This window comes from Leucoraja erinacea, chromosome 12, assembly GCF_028641065.1.
Source record: "Leucoraja erinacea ecotype New England chromosome 12, Leri_hhj_1, whole genome shotgun sequence".
Classification (NCBI taxonomy): Eukaryota; Metazoa; Chordata; class Chondrichthyes; order Rajiformes; family Rajidae; genus Leucoraja; species Leucoraja erinaceus.
In genome coordinates, this window is record NC_073388.1 from 6,448,737 (window position 1) to 6,466,274 (window position 17,538).

The 17,538-nt window shown below is 46.8% G+C and overlaps 1 protein-coding gene across 1 annotated transcript in view; it reads right to left on the reverse strand.

The window, feature by feature from the left end:
• Positions 1 to 17,538, reverse strand: part of gja2 (gap junction protein, alpha 2) — a 34,719-nt gene continuing 17,181 nt past the window's right edge. Inside the window, exon 2 of the mRNA XM_055644187.1 lies at positions 1 to 1,034. Within this exon, the coding sequence (XP_055500162.1) occupies positions 1 to 1,017 (1,017 nt within the window). The 5' untranslated portion in view covers positions 1,018 to 1,034. The remainder of the gene's footprint in view (positions 1,035 to 17,538) is intronic.

Consider the following 17,538-nt stretch of genomic DNA (forward strand, 5'->3'; position numbering starts at 1 on the left):
TTAGGTGGCCGGGTGGTCGCCCTTGCTGCGGCTGCTGGCCTTGCTCCTGTCACTGTTACGCCTCTGCTCAGTGAGTTTGGTGGTGGGCAGGGCGGGGTTGACATCCTCCTGCTTGTCATCCATCAGGGCGAAGTTGTCTCGGTTCTGCTTGCTGGACAGGTTGCTGGTGTAGGGGTGGCACACGGGCTCGGGCTCGGCCAGAGGGGGCACGGCGTAGAGCTGGGGGCCACCGTGGCTGGCAAAGTACTGGTAGCTGGGGGCGCAGGCGGCCATCCTCTCGTTGCCCTGAGCCATCCTCTCCTCCCTGCTCCTCCGGCACTTCTTGAGTCCCAGGTGGCAGATCTCGATCACGTTGAGGAGGAGAGACAGACAAGCCATGGCCAGCATGAAGATAATGAACACAGTCTTCTCTGTTGGGCGGGAGATGTAACAGTCCACAGTGTTTGGGCAGGGCGTGTAGTTGCATTTGTAAAGGGGCTTCAGTTCAAAGCCGTAGAGGTAATACTGGGCCCAGATGAAGCCGACTTCGAAGAGGGTTTTAAAAATGATGTTGAACAAATAAGTGCGTAGGATGGCCCCTTTCAATCGGACTTTCCCCTGCTGGTCTAAGCTTGGGCTCTTGATGTTGCGTGCGTTCTGCATGAGAGCCTCCTTCTCCCCAGCAGGGTAGCCGTTCAGCCTCTCCTTCTCCCTCTGCCTCTGCTTCTCCTCCATCCGCACCAGGTGGAAGATGTGGCCCAGGTAGACCAGGGTGGGCGTGGACACAAAGACGATCTGCAGCACCCAGAAGCGGATGTGGGAGATGGGGAAGATGCGGTCGTAGCACACATTCTGGCAGCCGGGCTGCTTGGTGTCGCAGGTGAAGAAGGACTGCTCGTCTCCCCACACTTTCTCCGTGGCCGTGCCCAGCACCAGGATGCGGAAGATGAACAGGGAGGTCAGCCACACTTTGCCCACCACCGTGGAGTGCTCCTGGGCACTTTCCAGCAAGTTGCCCAACAAACTCCAGTCACCCATCCTTCCCTGCTCGCAGCCTAATGGGGGAGAAGATGAGAAACCAGGTTCAGTGTCATTCACATTCCACGTCGGTTTTGGTAGAGTCACAGAGTGTGGAACCAGACTCATTGGCCCAACTTGCCCACACCAGCCAACATGCCCCAGCTACACTAGTCCCACCAGTGACAACTCGAATGGTTTGGATTCAATAACCAATAACAATATTTTATTCATGATGGATCAATGAAAGACACAAACACTCGAGTGTACACGCGACTCACACACACGTGTACAAGTGACACACACACAATCACGCACTTACTCTCATATTCTCATTCCCACACACACACACTTACACACTCAATCACACATGCACACACTCACACTCTTGCACACTCAGACACCCTCATACATACACTCCCTCTCACACATGCTGACACACACACTGAGGCTCACACACATACACACTCACTCACACACACCTTCACACACTATTTCTCACACTCATACACTTACACACTTACACACCACTCACATGCACTCTTACACACACACACACACAGATGCTCTCCCTCTCCCTCTCCCCCCTCTTTTATACAAAGGGGGAGCCCAGCGTGGCAAGAACAAGTCCCTCCAAGAACAAGAGGGACCTGTGGCGACAAGTGTACTGTGTATACAAAAACAATGAACTTCACTCTAACTTCATGGTACACGTGGCAGTGAAGTATCCATCTATATTAGAACACGGTGGGGAGAGAAATGTGAAATGCCTGTGTTTATAATGGGAGCAGGCAAACTCCAGGTTCCTGGACAATTATCGGGCCATGATCACATTGAATGGCGGTGCTGGCTCGAAGGGCTGAATGGCCTGCTCCTGCACCTATTGTCTATTGTCTATTGGGCCACTTTGCAGGATAATTTTGCCTTGACATTTTGCTCCTTTATCTTGCTGCATGATAAACACACGTTGTTTTTTAAAAAAATCCCACAATACAGAGAAACTTAAAATTAGAGTCATAGTGTGGTACAGCGTAGAAACAGGCCCTTCAGCCTGACTTGCCCACTCTGGCCAACATGTCCCATTTACACTAGTCCCACCTGCCTGCGTTTGGTCCATATCCTTCCAAACCTGTCCTATCCATGTACCTGTTTCTTAAACGTTGGGATAGTCCCAGCCTCAACTACCTCCTCTGGCAGCTCGTTCCATACACCCACCACCCTTTGTGTGAAAAAGGCTACCCCTCAGATTCCTATGAAATTTTTTCCCTTTCACCTATGTCCTATTTTCACCTACTCCGGGCATGGGGCTCTACGCAGTCTATTCCTCTCATGATTTTGTACACCTCTATAAGATCACCCCTCATTCTCCTACGCTCCAAGGAATAGAGTCCCAGCCTACTCAACCTCCCCCCTGCAGCTCACACCCTCTAGTCCTGGCAACATCCTCGTAAATCTTCTCTGTACCCTTTCCAGCTTGATATAACTCATGGCCTGACGCTCATGGAAAATGATGGGAGCCAAATATCGGACAGAGCCCGAGGTACTGAGAGATTACAGGCCTTCCCTGGACCAGATGACAGCTAAATTCATTACTCTGGCGATCAGAAAAATCTATCTCAAATGATGAGAAACAGAGGCTCAATGTTCAGGTGAAAGGGCCAAAACTGTTTGTTTATCACCTCCTCTAACTATGTGTGGTTACTCTCTCATTTTTGGCTGGCAAATTGTAGCTGACAAAAGGAAAAAGGTTATCCGTGGGTCTCCTTGTTATTCCAGGTCATTGTGTCACTTTCATGTTATAATTCGCTAGTAATTGTAGTAGAAAGCATTTGGAGTCATGGAGACATGGTACAGCGTAGAAACTAGCCCACACAGACCAACATGCCCCATCTATACACAGAGAATCAAAAACCCGAGGACATCGGTTTAAGATGAGGGGGGGGGGGGGGGGGGAGGGAAGATTTATTAGGCGCCCGAGGAGCAACATGTTGTTCAAACGCAAACTTATCCCATCTACGCTGGTCCCACCTGCCTGCGTTTGGCCCAAATCCCTTTAACCTCTCCCATCCATGTACCTGCCTTAAACATTGTGATGCTGCCTGCCTCAACTACCTTTATGTGAGATACCTAGCACTCCGTCAAATGGACCTCAAAGGTACTACCTCCAAAACCACTCACTAGGGTCTTGGTGTGGAGGAAGGAACTGCAGATGCTGGTTTACACCAAAGATAGGCACAAAATGCTGGAGTAACTCAGCAGGGCAGGCAGCATCTCTGGAGAGAAGGAAAAGGGGTGACGTTTAGGGTCAAGGCCCAAAACTAGAGATTTGGAAGGGTGCAAAGTGCATGTAAGGTTCGGAAAGGACAGATCAGAGCGGGCGATGATAGCTGGAGAACAAGAGGAGTCCAACGGCTCCGGAACGTTCCGCCTAGGCCGCCAAGGGGCCGAGATTCCGGCCCGCGTAGTCAGCCTCGGAAGTCGGCCCTGGGAACGGACCTGCCGGCTCAGGCCGGGCCGGTGTTCCATAGCCCCGGTCGCAGAGGGGCAAATCCGACCCGCCGATTGGCTGCGGAAGTCCCGATGAGGTCGAGATCGGCCGACTCACCCGGCCTAGGGGCCACATTTTCGGGGGGGACTTCCGAGGGGGATTTCAAGTCCGCTCTTGTAATTTTGTCCGGATGCCGGACCAGCTGTTGCTGGAAAATCGGTGGTGGACCTGTATTAACAACTAGCCTGAGAAGTGGCTAAGGGCTTATTGACCTCAGTAGCGTTATCTTTTAAGAAGTGTAATGCAATAATCGTGGTATTTATTCGGGTTGTTGGGAAAGAAACCAAGTCAAGTCAAGTCAAGAGAGTTTGTTGTCATGTGTCCCAGATAGGACAATGAATCAGGCAGTATAAGCGTAGGCAAAACGTGTAGGAATGAACTGCAGACACTGGTTTAAACCAAAGATAGACACAAAAAGCTGGAGTAACTCAGCGGGACAGGCAGCATCTCTGGAGAGAAGGAATAGATGTCTGAAGAAGGGTTTCGACCCGAAACGTTGCCCATTTCCTTCGCTCCATAGATCCTGCCTCCCCCGCTGAGTTTCTCCAGCATTTTTGTCTACCTTCGAGTTTCCAGCATCTGCAGTTCCTTCCTAAACAGATGACATCACCCGTTCCTTCTCTCCAGAGATGCTGCCTGTCCTGCTGAGTTACTCCAGCTTTTTGTGTCTATCTTCAGTATAAGTGTAGGGCGTTATACTGTTTATTTCACAGTGATGTGTGGGTTTTTAATGCAGTGATCACGTGAGTTCAGTTCAATTTAGTTTATTGTCACGCGTGCCGAGGTGAAAAGCCTTTGTTTGTGTGACTTTCTTCATGTGACTTGTCGTCACGTGTGTTAAAATCATCCTGACAAAAGATCACAAACCTTTGAAACGTTAACTCCGTTCCTCCTCCCACAGATGCTGCCTGACTGGGTGAGCAATTCCAGGATATTTTGTTTTTTACTCAATGCTAAAATTATTTTTCTACGGGCAGCATCTATTATTAGATTAGTTTAGTTTAGTTTATTAATTGTCACGTGTACAGTGAATAGTTTTGCAATTGAATGCTATCCAGTCGGTGGAAAAACTGCACATGATTACAATCAAGCAGTGGTGGTGGTGGGCCTGATCTCAGACAACGACGAGAAAGCCTACCGGGAGGAGGTGGCTGGTCCGGCACTCTGGTGTCAGGACAACAGCCTCCTCTTGAACAACAAAAAAACGAAGGAGCTGATCGTGGACTTTAGGAGGGCACATCACCCGAGGACGTACACTCCATTGAGGATAAATGGGGATCCTGTGGATAGGGTGAACTGTTTTAAATACCTGGGAGTCCACATCTCTGAGGATATGACATGGACATCACATGCTGCAGCACTCGTGAGTAAGGCAAAGCAGCGCCTTTACCACCATCAGGCAATTGAGGAAATTCAGAGTGTCTCTGAGGATCCTCCAGTGCTTCTACTCAGCGGTGGTGGAAAGCATCTTGTCCGGAAATATCACGATTTGATTTGGTTTGCTCTGCCAAGGACAAGAAGGCTCTGCAGAGAGTAGTGCGTTCGGTCGAAAGCACTATGGGAACTTCACTCGCCCCCCTGCAGGAACTATACATCAGGAGGGACAACTCCAGAGCCAACAAGATCATGGGAGACCCCTTCCACCCCTGCAACGGACTGTTCCAGCTACTACAGTCAGGCAAACGCCTCCGTTGCCATGCTGTGAGAACGGAGAAGATGAGAAGGAGTTTCTTCCCAGAGGACATTAGGACTGTAAACTCCTATCTCACCAGGGACTAACTTTACTGAACCATGTATCTGTTGTGTGGTGTCTTTTTTAAATTGCTGTTTTTTTCCCCCTTTTTCTTCACTCCCTCCCACAAATATGTAATATGTGATTCTGGTCCATTCTGTTTGTAGTTTGTTTGTTTGTCTTTTGCACAAAGTCCGCGAGCATTGCCACTTTTCATTTCACTGCACATCTCGTATGTGTATGTGACAAATAAACTTGACTCGACACAGTGTACAGAAACAGGATAATTTAACGCAGGATATTAATCTTAAGATATATTTAGTTTCTAACACCTGATTGGAGCCATTATTGTAATCACAATTTAGCAATAGGATACCGAGGGGTTCAGGAGATACGGAAACAAAGAACTGCAGATGCTGGTTAATGCACAAAAGGACACAAAGTGCTGGAGTAACTCAGTAGGTCAGGCAGCATCTCTGGAGAGTATGGGCAAGTGACGTTTCTGGTCTGAAGAAAGGTCCCGATCCCGGAACGTCACCTAACTGTGATCTCCAGAGATGCTGCCCGACCCGCTGAGTAACTCCAGCACTTTGTGTCCCATCAGGAGGTGCAGGCTTGGGAGCAACTTGCAACCAGAACTCACCGTCGCTTTTCAGACACTAACTCAACCGGAAGTAACTGGCATGAGTGTGAAAGGCGGCTTAGATTAATGAGCAGAAGCTAACAAATCAATTAGTAGCAAAACTCTTTGCACGCAAGTCATCAAAAGTGCAGACAAAGAGCAAATGATGAGGCCGGGAGTCACATGAAGCATCGTGACTTGGTCACAATGTTCCACTTTCAACATTCACATCTTGTTCACTTATATAACACGACAAGTACAGCATTCATCCACTTCCATAAATTTACAAATCTTTTTTTGTTGAAATCTCTTTTCCTATCCGTTGTGTTTCGTAGAGCACATGACGGGGGGGGCAAGAACATGGTCTGAACAAACGATGGATTCTACTAACTTCCAGCAGGTTTGACCCCATTCTGATTTGATGTTAGTTTCAGTTTAGTTTATTGCCACGTGTACCGAGGTGCAGTGAAGAGCTTTTGTTGCGTGCTAACCAGTCAGCGGAAAGACTACACATGATTACAATCAAACATCTTACAGTGTTCAGATACATGATGAGGGAATAACGTTCAGTGCAAGGTAAAGCCAGCAAAGTCCAATCAAGGAGAGTCCGAGGGTCACCAATGAGGCAGATAGTAGTTCAGGACTGCTCTCTGGTTGTGGTGGGATGATTCAGTTGCCTGATAACAGCTGGGAAGAAACTGTCCCTTAATCTGGAGGTGTGCGTTTTCACACTTCTGTACCTTTTTCCTGATGGGAGAGGGGAGAAGAGGGAGTGGCCGGGGTGGGACCTGTCCTTGATTGTGCTGCTGGCCTTGCCGAGGCAGCGTGAGGTGGAGATGGAGTCCTGGAGTGCAGGAGGAAACCTTTCCTGTTGACGGCAGGATATCATTGGCAAGATATTAATATGACAATGATGATGATGATGGTCGATGAGTGATCAGTGGAGGAATCTCAGGTCAGAGGGAGATTAGGGTTTCACCTTTGACCTGGAGACATAATTTTTCCGCTCAGTCCGCCTTGGCCTACCCAATCTCCCGGTTGCCAAACCCTTTAATTCCCCTCCCATTCCCACACTGACCTTTCTGTCCTGGACCTCCTGCACTGTCAGAGTGAGGCCCAACGCAAATTGGAGGAACAGCACCTCATATTTCGCTTGGCCAGCTTACAACCCTCTCTCTCCATCCCTCCCTCTCCATCCCTCCCCAAACATGCTAGTTTCACTGTTCGCATCCCTTCGTTATCACCTCTTCCACAGCCAACAATGGACCATTGTGGGCTCCACCTTTCCTTGGTGGCCGGTGCCGGCTCCGATTTGTTCCGTACCTTTCCATACCTCTAGTTTCCCTCTCCCCTGACTCTCAGTCGGAAGAAGGGTCTCGACCCGAAACATCGCCCATTCCTTTTCTCCAGAGATGCTGCCTCACCCGCTGAGTTACTCCAGCATTTTGTGTCTATCCTCGGTGTAAACCAGCAACTGCAGTTCCTTCCTACACATCTCTCAGTGAAATATTTTCGGTAGCCAGTCTAAGTTCTATTAAAGTCATGTGTTACAGGCCTGGTATACTGCTGTGAGTAAGGATATCATGGTTTTGTTGCCAGTATATATGAGAACTAAACACCCTAATGTGCCTGTCCCACTTGCGTGACTTTTTCGGCGACTGCCGGCACATGTTGAAAATCCAGCGGCGACCAGAAAGACGCTACGACTCTTTGGGCGACTGAGGAGACGACTCACGACCGTACAGACGACATGTCGCGGGGGGAAGCCTGTTTGGTCGTGAATAGTCACCCAAAGAGTCGTACCTTGTTCTGGTCGCCGCTGGATTTTCAACATGTTGAAAATTTTCCAGCTTTTTGTGTCTGTATTCGGTCTGGATTTGAGTCTAGGAGCAGGGAGGTTCTACTGCAGTTGTACAGGGTCTTGGTGAGGCCACACCTGGAGTATTGCGTACAGTTTTGGTCTCCTAATCTGAGAAAAGACATTCTTGCCATAGAGGGAAGTACAGAGAAGGTTGACACCAGACTGATTCCTGGGATGTCAGGACTTTCAAATGAAGAAAGACTGGATAGACTCGGCTTGTACTCGCTAGAATTTAGAAGATTGAGGGGGGATCTTATAGAAACTCACAAAATTCTTAAGGGGTTGGACAGGCTAGATGCAGGAAGATTGTTCCCGATGTTGGGGAAGTCCAGGACAAGGGGGTCACAGTTTAAGGATAAGGGAGAAATCCTTTAAAACCGAGATGAGAAAAACTTTTTTCACACAAAGAGTGGTGAATCTCTGGAACTCTCTGCCACAGAGGGTAGTTGAGGCCAGTTCATTGGCTATATTTAAGAGGGAGTTAGATGTGGCCCTTGTGGCTAAGGGGATCAGAGGGTATTGAGTGAAGGCAGGTACGGGATACTGAGTTGGATGATCAGCCATGATCATATTGAATGGCGGTGCAGGCTCGAAGGGCCGAATGGCCTACTCCTGCACCTATTGTCTATGTTTCTATGTTTCTATGTATTCGATTTCAAGGCTGATTTGACCTTGCTTGCACATTAGGCATTGGGCGCATGCCAAGGTCTTTCTGATTCATTCCTGTGCCTTTAAATCTCATGTAACAATGTGCAGGGAATTCAGACTTCAATGGGTGTGAGGAAGGAGCTTACAGTTGACACCAAGTAAACAAACAACAGCCAAGAATAATTCCCAGCTGTACATTATCCTTTGATGACCTTAAACTGTTTCATTCAGGATAGAGTGGACGTGGAGAGGATGTTTTCAATAGTGGGAGAGTCTAGGGAGGGTGAGGGTGGTGAATCTGTGGAATTCATTGCCACTGAAGGCTGTGGAGGCCAAGTCGGTGGATAATATTTAATGCAAGAGATAGATATATTCTTGATTAGGACGGGTGTCAGAGGTTATGGGGAGAAGGCAGGAGAATGGGGTTAAGAGGGAGAGATAGATCAGCCATGATTGAATGGCGGAGTAGACTTGATGGGCTGATCATCCCGTACATTAGCACTATCCTGCACACTAGGGACATTTTACAACTTACCGAAGCTAATTAACCTACAAACCTGAGCGTTTTTGAAATGTGGGAGGAAACAAGAGCACCCGGGGAAAACCCAAGCCGGTCGCAGGGAGAACATGCAAACTCCACACAGACAGCACTCATAGTCAGGATTAAATGCATTTCGTTGTCTCTGTACTGTACACTGACAATGACAATTAAATTTGAATCTGAATCTGAATCTGAAACCCGGGTCTCTGGCGCTGTTAGGCAGCAACTCTACTGCCGTGCCACCGAGCCACCCTAAAAACCTTAAAAGCACACGTCCAATTGACTAGTCTGTAGTGAAGGATTATGTGTAAAATCCACACTTTGTTGAAAGGCAGAAGAGGAACAGCCGAATGGGGGAATGGAACGGGATATCTGAGTATGTAGAGTATTGTGGACGCAACCCAGACGATCACACAAACCAACCTCCCTTCCATTGATTCAATCAAAATGATAGCAGGCAGCCTTGGAAGCCTTACCCCACTACTCAAACCTCACGTCAAAAACCTTGGCGTGATATTTGACTCAGCACTGAAATTTGACAAACAAGTCAATGCCGCGGTAAAAGCTAGCTTCTTTCAGCTCCGGACGATAGTTAAAATTAAACAATTCCTCCAGTTTGATGACCTCGAAAAGATCATCCACACATTTATCTCCTCCCGCCTAGATTACTGCAACTCCCTTTACACTGGCATCAGCCAATCTTCCCTGTCCCGCCTGCAACTGGTCCAAAACGCCGCAGCGAGACTCCTGACGGGCACCCGAAAAAGGGACCACATCACCCCGATCCTGGCCTCTCCCCACTGGCTCCCTGTGCGGTTCCGAATACATTTCAAGATCCTCCTCTATGTCTACAAAGCCCTCAATGGGCTTGCCCCCACCTACATTAAAAGTCTTCTCACCCACCACTCCACCTCCAGGTCCCTCAGATCGGCCGACTTGGGGCTGCTGAATATCCCGCGGTCTAGGCATAAGCTTAGGGGCGACCGTGCCTTTGCGGTTGCAGCTCCTAGACTGTGGAACAGCATCCCCCTTCCCATCAGAACTGCCCCCTCCATTGACTCCTTTAAGTCGAGACTAAAAACTCATCTGTACTCTCAAGCCTTTATTGACGTCCTCTGAGCGAGGGCTATATGTATGTAGGTACACAAAAAAGCTGGAGAAACTCAGCGGGTGCAGCAGCATCTCAGGAGCGAAGGAAATAGGCAACGTTTCGGGCCGAAACCCTTCTTCAGACGGTAGTTTGTTTGTATTTAATCTATGAACCATTGTTGTTTGTTATACTATTCTTATACCAATGTAAAGCACTTTGGCCAACGAGAGTTGTTTTTTAAATGTGCTATAGAAATAAAAGTTACTTGACTTGACTTGACTCTACTTATACCTCACGCTGCCTCGGCAAGGCCAACAACATAATCAAGGACCCAGCCACTCCCTCTTCTCCCCTCTCCCATCAGGCAAAAGGTATAGAACTGTGAAAACGCACACCTCCAGATTCAGGACCAGTTTCTTCCCAGCTGTTATCAGGCAACTGAACCATCCTACCACGACTAGAGAGCAGTCCTGAACTACTATCTACCTCATTGGAGACCCTTGGATTATCCTTGATCGGACTGGCGAGACTGTCATATGCTGAGAGAATGGAGCGGCTGGGCTTATACACTGGAATTTAGAAGGATGAGATGGAATCTTATTGAAACATTTAAGATTATTAAGGGTTTGGACACGCTAGAGGCAGGAAACATGTTTCCAATGTTGGGGGAGTCCAGAACCAGGGGCCACAGTTTAAGAATAAGGGGCAAGCCATTTAGAACGGAGATGAGGAAACACTTTTTCACAGAGAGTGGTGAGTGTGGAATTCTCTGCCTCAGAGGATGGTGGAGGCCAGTTCTCTGGATACTTTCAAGAGAGAGCTAGTTAGGGCTCTTAAAGATAGCGGAGTCAGGGGAGAAGGCAGGAACGGGGTATTGAATGTGGATGATCAGCCCTGATCACATTGAATGGCGGTGCTGGTTCGAAGGGCTGAATGACTTACTCCTGCACCTATTGTCTATTGTCTATTGACTTTACCCTACACTAAACGTTACTGCCTTATCATGTATCTATTCCAGTGTTTCTCAGCCTTTTTACTCCTGCGGAATCCTTGAAATAATTTTCATGTCTCAGGGAACTGCCACTTTCTCTTTCATAAACTTAAAATTCATAAGGCAAACATAACATATGTTTCTGATAACTGGTTTAAGCAAAAAATATCTTATGTTTTTCTCAAGTTTATTGACAATGCAAAAACTGAAATCAAACTGCTTGTTCAAAACTGAAGCAAATAAAGGCAAACAGAAGAACTAACCTTGGAGGAGAGACAGAGAGATAAAGAGAGAGAGAACAACACATAAACTTTTCAAAAACTAACAAAAACATACATAAATAAACTTTTGATTAACAAAAATAAATATAAACAAACTTAAATTTAAAAAATTCATAAAACATACCTAAATGATGGGTAAAAATTACTCAATAACGTGGGCGAATGAGGGACTGTACCGGCACGCCAGGATGCACAGACAGGACCGATGGAGACCGTGCATGCGTCTGTACTCGAGTGAGCCACTTGATGATACACAAATCCGTCACGTACAGCTCCGGTTCTCCGACCACTAAAGGATTTCACACTGGCGCTGTATAGACCTCGCTAAATATGACGCCGCTAAATATGCTAAATAAACGTCGTAAATATGCTCAATAGGCGTCGCTTAATATACTAATTGGACGTCGTAAATATGCTAAATAGACGTAGCTAAATATGCTAAATAGACGTCGAAAATATGTTAAATAGACATCGCTAAATACGCCATGTGCATAATAAAATTACGAATATGAAATTAAACACAAAAATGACTCCAAAATGCATTTACATATGATTAGCTTATTTATCACTATTTCTCTCGGAACCCCAGCGACGTCTCGTGGAACCCTTGTGTACCAGGGAACCCCGGTTGAGAAACGCTGATCTATACACTGTAAATGGCTCAATTGTAATCATGTATTGTCTTTCCGTTTACTGGTTAACACGCAACAAAGGCTTTTCACTGTACCTCAGTACACGCGACAATAAACTCAACCCAAACAAATATTATCAGGGATCTGGAACGATACCCGAACCATGTGTAGGAAGGAACTGCAGCTGCTGGTATACACCATAGATAGAGACAAAAAACTGGAGTAACTCAAAGGATCAGGCTGCATCTCTGGAGATTGCAACCCAGTGGTTTCTCCAACTTTATGTAACCTTAGCTTTCCCTCTCTCCCAGTCCCTCCCCCATCCTAGTTCCTGTCTCCTTTATCATCTTTACTTTTTTGCATATCTTTCATTTGTTTTATATCTCACTAAATCACACTCTACCTTGACTCTCAGCCTGAAGAAGGGTCTCGAGACTATGACAATGCAGGGTGACTTGGACAGGTTGGGGGAGTGGGCAGATGCATGGCAGATGAAGTTTAATGTGGATAAATGTGAGGTTATCCACTTTGGCAACAAAAACAGGAAGGCAGATTACTATCTAAATGGCGTCAAATTGGGAAAAGGGGAAGTGCAACGGGATTTGGGGGTCCTTGTTCATCAGTCTATGAAAGTAAGCATGCAGGTACAGCAGGCAGTGAAGAAAGCAAATGGCATTATAACAAGAGGAGTTGAGTATAGCAGCAAAGAGATCATATAACCATATAACCATATAACAATTACAGCATGGAAACAGGCCATCTCGGCCCTTCTAGTCCGTGCCGAACACGTATTCTCCCCCAGTCCCATCTACCTGCATTCAGACCATAATCCTCCATTCCTTTCCCGTCCATATAACTATCCAATTTATTTTTAAATGGTAAAATCGAACCTGCCTCCACCACCTTCACTGGAAGCTCATTCCACACAGCTACCACTCTCTGAGTAAAGACAGTGGTGGCTGTCCTTCTGCAGTTGTACAGAGCCCTAGTGAGACCACACCTGGAGTATTGTGTGCAGTTTTGGTCTCCAAATTTGAGGAAGGACATTCTTGTAATTGAGGGAGTGCAGCGTAGGTTGACCAGGTTAATTCCCGGGATGGGAATCAAACTCGTGGTAAGTACGTAGAATGTACGTAGCGGGTACGTCGGAGCTCGGGACGCCTCTTAGCGGCTCGTAACGCTAACGGCAGATCCTCGGGAAACGCGGTAAGCTGGTGAAGTTTTTTCAACGTGTTAAAAAATGTCCACGAGAGCCCCGAGTACCTACGAGCGGCTATTACCGTAATTCCCCGAGTTCGAATCGGGGGAGACTCAGGAGAACTCTCGAATTACCTCGTACAGTGGGACAGACCCTTTAAGATAGCGGAGTCAGGGGATATGGGGAGAAGGCAGGAACGGGGTACTGATTGGGGATGATCAGCCACGATCACATTGAATGGAGGTGCTGGCTCGAAGGGCTGAATGGCCTACTCCTGCACCTATTGTCTATTAATCTGTCCCTCTGCCCTGACCCTCAGTCTGAAGACGCGTCTCGTTCCCGAAACGTCACGGGTACCTGAACAATGCCGGCGATTGACGGTGCGATTGGGAAGCGGGAGGAGGATGGGACACAATACTGGAGCTTCCTTCACATACATCCTCTAGAACTCGCTCAATTCTTTTCATAGCTCCCTGACCCTGGGAGGACAGTAAACAGTCCACTTGTGATACTCGCTGACTTCCGTCACAGCCGCCTGCAACGCTCACAGCCTTTTTTTAGGACAATAGTCAGGAAGAAACATTTTTGTCGGGCGTCCTTGATGGTTTCAACACCTACACAATAGAGCTGTCTTTCCTTTATCCTGCATTTATCACACTATTCCGAAAATCCCATTAAAAACGGAAAAATTCAACACCATCATCTCTTTTTAAAAAAAGTATATAGACCGCTGGAAATTTGTTCCTTGACCTGTAATATGTTTGCCTTTGAGGAAGTTTTCAATCAGATTCATATCCTGGAGTAGTGGTGAGGTATTCTGCAGGCACAATACTCAATGCATTGCTAAATGCATCATGGTGGGTCTGATCATAGACAACGATGAGAAGGCCTACCGGGAGGAGGTGGCTGGTCTAGCACTCTGGTGCCAGGATAACAGCCTCCTCTTGAACATCAAAAAAACGAAGGAGCTGATCATGGACTTTAGGAGGGCACATCATCCGAGGACGTACACTCCATTGAGTATAAATGGGGATCCTGTGGATAGGGTGAACTGTTTTAAATATCTGGGAGTCCACATCTCTGAGGATATGACATTGGCATCACACGCCTCAGCACTGGTGAGTAAGGCAAGGCAGCGCCTTTACCACCTCAGGCAATTGAGGAAATTCAGAGTGTCTCCGAGGATCCTCCAGTGCTTCTACGCAGCGGTGGTGGAAAGCATCTTGTCCGGGAACATTACCATCTGGTTTGGGAATTGCTCTGCCCAGCCAAGGACAAGAAGGCTCTGCAGAGAGTAGTGTGTTCAGCCGAACGCACTATGGGAACTTCACTCGCCCCCCTGCAGGAACTATACAACAGGAGGTGCAACTCCAGAGCAAATAAAATCATGGGAGACTGCTTCCACCCCTGCAACGGACTGTTCCAGCCGCTACGGTCAGGCAAACGCCTCCGTTGCCATGCGGTGAGAACGGAGAGGTTGAGGAGTTTCTTCCCAGAGGCAATTTGGACTGTAAACGCCTTTCTCACCAGGGACTAACTCTACAGAACGTTTTTCCTTCCATTATTTATTATGTAAAAGAATATGTGTGTTATGATTGCGTTTATAATTTGTTTGGTTGTTTTGTTGTTTGTCTTTTGCACAAAAGTCCGCGAGCATTGCCACTTTCATTTCACTGCACATCTCGTATGTGTATGTGACAAATAAACTTGACTTGACTTGACATGCAGCACACATGCAGTCTATTTACTGTATATAGATTCAACCCATCTATTTATTCCCATTTCAACTATTTTCCCCCATTAAAACTGAGATAAGATTAGAAGGTAATGGATCTAAGAGGCAAAGTTTTGCATGATCTCGACTATCAAATGCATCCCTCCCTCATCCTCATTCTCCCACTGGTTTCACTATCCTCCTGATTAAATATTTCTGCTTATATGCCTCTTCTACTTATGTGTCAACTTCCCCTCAGCTAACAATGACCCATTCAGTCTGAAGAAGGGTTTCGGCATCTATGGAGCGAAACGTTGCCTATTCCCTTCGCCCCATAGATGCTGCCGCACCCGCTGAGTTTCTCCAGCACTTTTGTCCACCTCCCATTCTACATTTCCTTGATCATCCTCCCCTTTGATCTGTGTTTTCACACCTCTCCCTCTCCTGTGATTCTCAGTCTGGCGAAGTGTCTCGACCTGAAATGTCACCCATTTCTTCTCTCCAGAGATGCTGCCCGCCCTGCAGACTGACTCCAGCGTTTTGTGTCTATCTTCGGTGTAAACCAGCATCTGCAGTTCACGGAGAAAACCCACGGGGTCACGGAGAGAAGGTACAAACTACGTACAGACAGCACCTGTGGTCGGGATCAAACCCGGGTGTCCGGCGCTGTCAGGCAGCAACTCTACCGCTGCACCGCCGTGCCGTATAGTTGGAAGTGATTCAGAATTGCCATTGGAAGTGCCAGAGGCAGCAGCCAATAGATGGAACGTAGCAAGGTCATCGGGTATGTTGCTACTGTTTATTCCTGATCACAGGGGTGGGAATTCAAAGGAAGTATGGATGATTATTTTTTGTAATGAGAACGGCTACAAAAACAAACTTTCAAAGTAATTAATATTTTTTTTAAATAAGCAAGTAACTTTTTTTAAATTTTATTTTTTTTTAAAGAGTTGAGTCCTCGCATGGATCATCACTGTGTATCGTTTTGATCTCTGCACTTGTAATAGTCGAACTTTATTAGTAGAGAGCAGTCGTGAACAACTTTCTCCCCCTTTGATTGGACTTTGCTGGCCTTACCTTACACTAAACGTTATTCCCTTAAATTACAATTAAAACACAAAATACTTGTGCTATAACTCCAGGATAATAATAATAATAATAATAAATTTTATTTATGGGCGCCTTTCAAGAGTCTCAAGGACACCTTACAAAAATTTAGCAGGTAGAGGAAAAACATGTAAGGGGAATGAAATAAATAGTAGAGACATGACTAGTACACAAAGTAAAGACAGAATTCAATACAAAACACAATATGAGACAATTAATGCACAGATGAAAAGGGAGGGGGACGTGGGGCTAAGGATAGGCAGAGGTGAAGAGATGGGTCTTGAGGCGGGACTGGAAGATGGCGAGGGACACGGAATTGCAGATCAGTTGGGGGAGGGAGTTCCAGAGCCTGGGAGCTGCCCTGGAGAAGGCTCTGTCCCCAAAACTGCGGAGGTTGGAGTTGTGGATGGAGAGGAGACTGGCTGATGTGTATCTGAGGGACCGCGAGGGTTGGTAGGGGGAGAGGAGGTCAGTGAGATATGGGGGGGGGGGGGGGGGGGGGGGGGGGGGGGGGCGAGATGGTGGAGGGCTTTGTAGGTGATCAGCGTTCAACTATGAAAACCAAGCCCAAAACCAAAGTATTATCCAACTAAATACACCAACTTACAAAAATGGCTCCATATGCTCAAGAAAAACGGTGCGACACAAATTTGGATTTAAATTGGCGGGGAGGTGGGGGGGGGGGGGGGGGGGGGGGGGGGGGGGAGGGGGGTGGAGGGGCAGGTATATCTTTTTTTTTTTTTCTTTTTCTTTATTCTTTTCTTTCTTTTTTTTTTTTCCTTTCCTTCTCTCTCATATCTTTATTCACTCTTTGGCCACACTACTTTGGTAGTCTAGGGGGTCTTATCTTTTCACTTTTTACTTTTCCCCCTCTTGTTCTTTCTCTCTTCTTTTCCCTCATTTTCAGGTTACAAGGTTAAAATTGAGGCTGTACAATAATTGTGTCATTTTACATGCCGAATGTTTTATTCTTGTACAATTGCTTCTAATAAAAATAATTAAAAAAAAAAAAAAAAGAAAAACAGCTGCCTACATATTAATTATCTCTTTAAAAAAAAACCCAACATCCTATAGATGAAGTACTGTATACCATTGGAGTTATCAAGTGGGCACCTCCCTTCATTGGTGTTTGGTTGAGTTAGGCCCACGACACATCAGGAAGGCTCCACAGTTGATTCTCGATAACTGCCCGCAACACCAGGTATCATTTATCTGTACACCGCCAATGGCTCGATGGGAACCGTATGTTGTCTTTCCACTGGCACGGTAGCACGCTACTGTACCTCGGTCTACCTGACAATACATTCAACTGAAACTTTGATTCAGTGCAGCAGAGATTCATTCCATTTGTTCCTGGGATGTCCAATGAAGAGGTACTAGGATTGCCCTAAACTTATCTTTTAGTTTAGTTTAGTTTAGAGATACACCTCGGCCCACCGAGCCCGCGCCGGCCAGCGATCCCCACACATTAACACTATCCTACGCACACTAGGGACAATTTACAACGATACTGAAGCCAATTAACCTACAAACCTGTATGTGTTTGGAGTATGGGAGGAAAGCAGAGAAAACCCACG